The sequence below is a fragment of the Mustelus asterias genome, unplaced genomic scaffold (genome assembly GCF_964213995.1).
Source record: "Mustelus asterias unplaced genomic scaffold, sMusAst1.hap1.1 HAP1_SCAFFOLD_837, whole genome shotgun sequence".
Classification (NCBI taxonomy): Eukaryota; Metazoa; Chordata; class Chondrichthyes; order Carcharhiniformes; family Triakidae; genus Mustelus; species Mustelus asterias.
In genome coordinates this window covers 60,881-66,016 of record NW_027590783.1, presented here as the reverse complement: position 1 = coordinate 66,016, position 5,136 = coordinate 60,881, and the positions used below count along the sequence as shown (strand labels likewise).

The 5,136-nt window shown below is 48.4% G+C and overlaps 1 protein-coding gene across 1 annotated transcript; it reads left to right on the top strand.

Annotated features, from left to right (window-relative positions):
* The first annotated feature begins 1,337 nt into the window (after window positions 1–1,337).
* Window positions 1,338–4,360, top strand: LOC144487488 (uncharacterized). The gene is made up of 2 exons (XM_078205583.1): window positions 1,338–1,525; window positions 2,947–4,360. The coding sequence occupies exon 2, from the start codon at window positions 3,159–3,161 to the stop codon at window positions 3,915–3,917; it is 759 nt and encodes a 252-aa protein (XP_078061709.1). The 5' UTR covers window positions 1,338–1,525; window positions 2,947–3,158; the 3' UTR covers window positions 3,918–4,360.
* Window positions 4,361–5,136: the final 776 nt, after the last annotated feature.

The following is a 5,136-nucleotide window of genomic DNA, read 5'->3' as shown; positions in this document are numbered from 1 at the left end:
GTACTCATATCCGGGGGTTACACCTTACGGATGTTCAGCCGGAGGGGGGAAATGGGGGAAACCACCCCGCCTACTCAATCCGGACTGCCTTCCGGAATTTCAGCCGGGGCGGTGGGAGAGTCTCTCCAGGGTACTCAGTTCGGGCCTGCCTTCCCAATTTTTCTCCCGGAGAATAAAAATCCCTCTGGTGTTACTATGTCCGGGGCTTCACCACCCAGAACTTTCCCCAAGTGGATGTGACACCCCCCGGGGGTGACTCCATCCAGGGGGGGATGCCCCCCAGGCCACAAATAACGCAAGAAAATAGACGGGGGCCAGAACAAACCACCAACTATCATAACAGGAAAACCACATATTACAATAACAAACAATCCATGAACAACCATACAATTGTGAAACATTTTGGAGGCATCGCCTTCCAGAGCTTCGCCCATCAACATTCCACCGTCCGAAGTCGACAACGCTCAACTACAGTCCTCCAAAGTCCACCACTCCGGGCCAGAACTTCCAAAATCACACCCACTGGGGCTGCACCGTCTGGGGTCACACCTTCCGCGGCTGAACCTTCCGAAACCATAGTTCCCAAATGGCTCCTCCCTGGCTTGGGTCTTCCGAGATTGCATCTACCTGGGCCACGCCTTTCAAGGCACAGGAATCCCAGCGAGAGCAGCATTCAACAAGCCCCAGCCGAAACAAAAAGTTCTTGCACAAGTCACGAACCCAAGCACTTGAAACAGAAACTTCACGCCGACCAAGGCGTTCCTCCCAGCGGCCACATTTCCAAAAGCTCACCGCAAGGCGCGCATTAAGCCCGCCTTGAACTCCTTATCCTCTGCCCGCCCCCTGCCTGGAGCACACCATACTGGCCAACACGCAAAGCGAACGGCCAATATGGTGGACTGGCTGGACAGTCCAATCTTTCCCACTCACAGATGTGGCCGACAGGAGAAAGTTTGACTCTCTCTGAAACTCCATCTTCATTCACACAAGGCCCGCGCTTTCAATGGCTGGGGACCAGAGTCCTTCCGGTCCTCCAACACTTCCTATTGGCCAGAGCTGGTAAGGGGCCGTGAATCAAAGGTGCGCATGTGCGGATTCTGGGGGGAGTGCGGATGTGGGGCGGGGCCCGGGACAGAGCCGGCGCACTGACCATTGTCTGTCCGGCTCTTCCAGCCTTTCCCATTGGACAACAGCTCAGCGCGGCTGGAGGACAAAGTCCCGCCCACCCCCACGTAGGGCTCCGCCCCTCATTGTCTGTCTGCGGGGATTAACCAATGGAAACTCTGGAGGACCGGAAGTTCCATGGTCCTCCAGCCAATCAGAGCCCCCCATTGTCTGAATGCGGAATCTGGACAATGAGCTTGTTCAGCTGCTCATTCCTGCCCAGCGAAGCTGCTGCTGCTTCTATCTCTGAATGAAGATTGAGCTCCAGACAGACTCAAGGAAGTGAAAAGAATCAGCCAATGCCTCCAACCATACTAGTCTGAAAACGCCTGATCCCGGAAGCTAAGCAGACTCAGGCCTGGTCAGTACTTGAATAGGAGACCTCCTGGGAATGCCAGGTGTAGTCGACTTTAGGGTGGCATGGTGGCACAGTGATTAGCACTGCTGCCTCTCAACGTCAGGGACTCAGGTTCGATTCCTGGTTTTGGTCACTGTCTGTGTGGAGTTTGCATGTTCTCCCCATGTCTGCGTGGGTTTCCTCCGGGTGCTCCGGTTTCCTCCCACAGTCCAAAAGATGTGTGGGTTGATGCACTATCAATCAAGTTAAGACTAGTTGTAAGCAAGACAAATAGGCTTATATTAGCAAGAACTTGGAGCCATCCCTGTCGGAGATCTGGTCTGTACTAAAGGCTAGGGGGAGGAGCCACTGCCTTAATACCCGGACCAGGGGGAGGAGTCTTGGGTGGAACCGACAGGGATGTGCCACATATACAGGTAATAATAAATACTAACTAACAGTGGTTAACCACAACAGATAACAGTGGTTTACCACATGGGTCAGGTGGATTGGCCATGTTAAATTGACCCTTAGTGCCAGGGGGACAAGTTAGGGTAAATGCAGAGGGGTATGGGGATAGGGCCTGGGTGGGATTGTGGTTGGTGCAGACTCGATGGGCCGAATGGCCTTCTTCTACACTATAGGATTCTATGATTCTATGAAGTGAATCCAGGAAGTGTGCAGACTCTGGAAAGGTTGGCCCAGGTCTCTCTCTCTCTCTTAAAGACATTGACATTCTTTGCTCCCTCAGCTTGACACATTGATTTGTCTGGTTAAGAGGATGGTCTCTTTCCTAATGTTCAGAATTAAAGGGCTGCTTTCCCCAGGAGATGGCTGACATTTAAGGGGACAGTAAATTAATATAGGACAGAGATATATCTCATGATTATTTTTGTCACAGATTAGATAAATTATTTATGGTTCTGCAATGAAGTAATTTATTCTTATTTATACTCTTTTAATATTGTACTGTACCTATGTTCTATACTTCCAGTAATAGAGTCATTACAGCAAAGGGGTCCTTTCAGCCACACAAGTCCATCCTGACTCTTGGTAAAAGTCTCTTAGTTCTGGAAGCAGTGAGCATGGATCTGTCAATCAGCCTCAATCAGCACCTTCAGGAGAATTGGGAGGGTGAATATTAGATACAGCAGAGTGAGAATGGAGGGACAGTGTGTGGGGTGAAGATTTACAGCTTTTGGGGAATGAGAGAGGAAAGAATGTTCCATGGAAACTAGAATTATCTGTTCTGAATTTCTATCTTGTACTGACAGTGATGAATTTTGTAAACTCCTTTTACAGGATATCAGAAGGTGAAGATTTTCAGGCAGAAATGTCAAACCAAATGTCACACTAAGATCTCACAAATTCACTCTATCGGAACCTGAATATCATCAGTCTTTCAATTTAGAAGGATAAATTTTTGTCTGTTCTGTCTTTTTCAGGAGATCTTAAATATCAGTGTGCCTGGAAAAGCACTGAAACACACACACCCCTGAGTGAGCGTGTTCCAGTGCACGGACTGTGGAAAGAGCTTTAACACAGTCTGAAAAAACATTGCATCATTCACATCAGGGAGAGAAATTAATTGTGTTGTGTGTGTGGACGAGTCTTCAGCAGATCGTGAAACGAGCAGAGTCACAAGGGCACCTGCACCATGGAGAAACGGTGGAAATGTGGGGACTGTGGGAAGGGATTCAATTACCCATCAAAGCTGGAAACTCATCGACGCAGTCACACCGGGGAGAGACCATTCACCTGCTCTCAGTGTGGGAAGGGATTTAGTCAATTCTCTCTTCTGCTTACACACCAGCGAGTTCACACCGGGGAGAGGCCGTTCACCTGTTCTGAGTGTGGGAAGGGATTCAGTGATTTACCCACACTGCGGAGACACCAGCGAATTCACAGTGGGGAGAGACCATTCACCTGCTCTGACTGTGGGAAGGGATTCATTCAATCATCCCATTTGCTGGCACACCAGCGAGTTCACACTGGGGAGAAGCCATTCACCTGCCCTGTTTGTGGAAAAGTATTCAGTAATTCATCCACACGACTGACACACCAGCGAGTTCACACCGGAGAGAGACCGTTCAATTGCTCTGACTGTGGAAAGGGATTCATTCAGTCATCCCACTTGCTAACACACCAGCGGGTCCACAGAGGGGAAAAGCCATTCACCTGCTCTGAGTGTGAGAGAGGATTCAGTGATTCATCAAACCTGCTGACACACCAGCGAGTTCACACTGAGAAGAAGCCATTCAACTGCTCTGTGTGTGGAAGGGGATTCAAACATTCAGCAACCGTGATGAAACACCAGCGAGTTCACACCGGGGAGAGACCGTTCACCTGCTCCATGTGTGGGAAGGGATTCACATTGTTATGCAACTTGCAGAGACACCAGCGAGTTCACAAATGATGACAGGGGTTGGATTCTGCTGTTATTGCCGCTGTTAATCACATCCAGGACTGAACCATGTTCATTCTGACAGTTGGTGAAGTGGGAGGTTTGGAGGGTTTCTTTCTCGTGGACTGGCTGGTCCCACAACTTTGCTTCCAGTGGGCTGATGCTCTTTGAGCCTGGGAGAGCACATTTCCACTGAAATGATCCACATTTGATGGCAGGATTAGAGGATACATGTGAAGCTTCTTGTAGTTTAATTGTGAATGTCAGTGCTGGAGAAATGCTATTTCTTAAATTGTATTCCCTTTTTAACTTAAAGAGAAATAGTCACTTTCCTCCAACATACACACAGATTAGTGTGGGTTTGATTATCAGTTTCTGTGATGGTGATGTTGTGATGTATTTTCTGTGACTTTTATTTCTCATGAAAATAAAATAAAAATGGTATTTTGTAATGTGTATATTGCTTCCTGAGCTTTTTCACACCTGTCACCTTTCTGTGTAGATTTTTTATGTTCTGTAGTAATTGCTGCATTAGTTTGTGTATCTCTTGTACTTTTAGTTATTTGTCTTTCAGTAACTTGCTTCAGGCGTCGGCAGTCACTAAGGAATGAAACATCACACCTCAGATGTAGCAGTGAGGTCGATGAGCCTGACGAACATCAATCATGAGGAAGTGACACCACACGTCCTTTTATTACAAGGAAGCAGACACACAAATTACCTTGTGCTGCCTTGTTATCTCAGTGGAAAAGCTTTGAACTTACTACAGCAGCAGAGAAAAGCAATAAAGAAAAGGATGTTGCTGCAAGTGACTGAGATGCTGGATTAACTCAGTTAGGAGTTAATGGGAAGTGATATCAACAAGGTGACCAGGGCAGCACGGTGGCACAGTGGTTCGCACTGCTGCCACACAGTGCCAGGAACCCGGGTTCAATTCCAACCTCAGGTGACTGTGTGTGTGGAGTTTGCACATTCTCCCCGTGTCTGCGTGGGTTTCCTCCGGGTGCTCCAGTTTCCTCCCACACTCCAAAGATGTGTGGGTTAGGTTGATTGACTGTGCTAAATTGCCCTTAGTGCCGGGGGGTTAGCAAGGTAAATACATGGGGTTACGGGGATAGGGACTGGGGTGGTCGATGCAGACTCGATGGGCCAAATGGCATCCTTCTGCACTGTAGGGATTCGATGATTTCTATGAGTTAATGGGAAGTGACATCAGCAAGATGACCAATAT

Excerpts from the sequence above, each read along its gene's own strand:
- LOC144487488 (XM_078205583.1), top strand. The coding sequence starts at position 3,159 with ATGGAGAAACGGTGGAAATGTGGGGACTGTGGGAAGGGATTCAATTAC.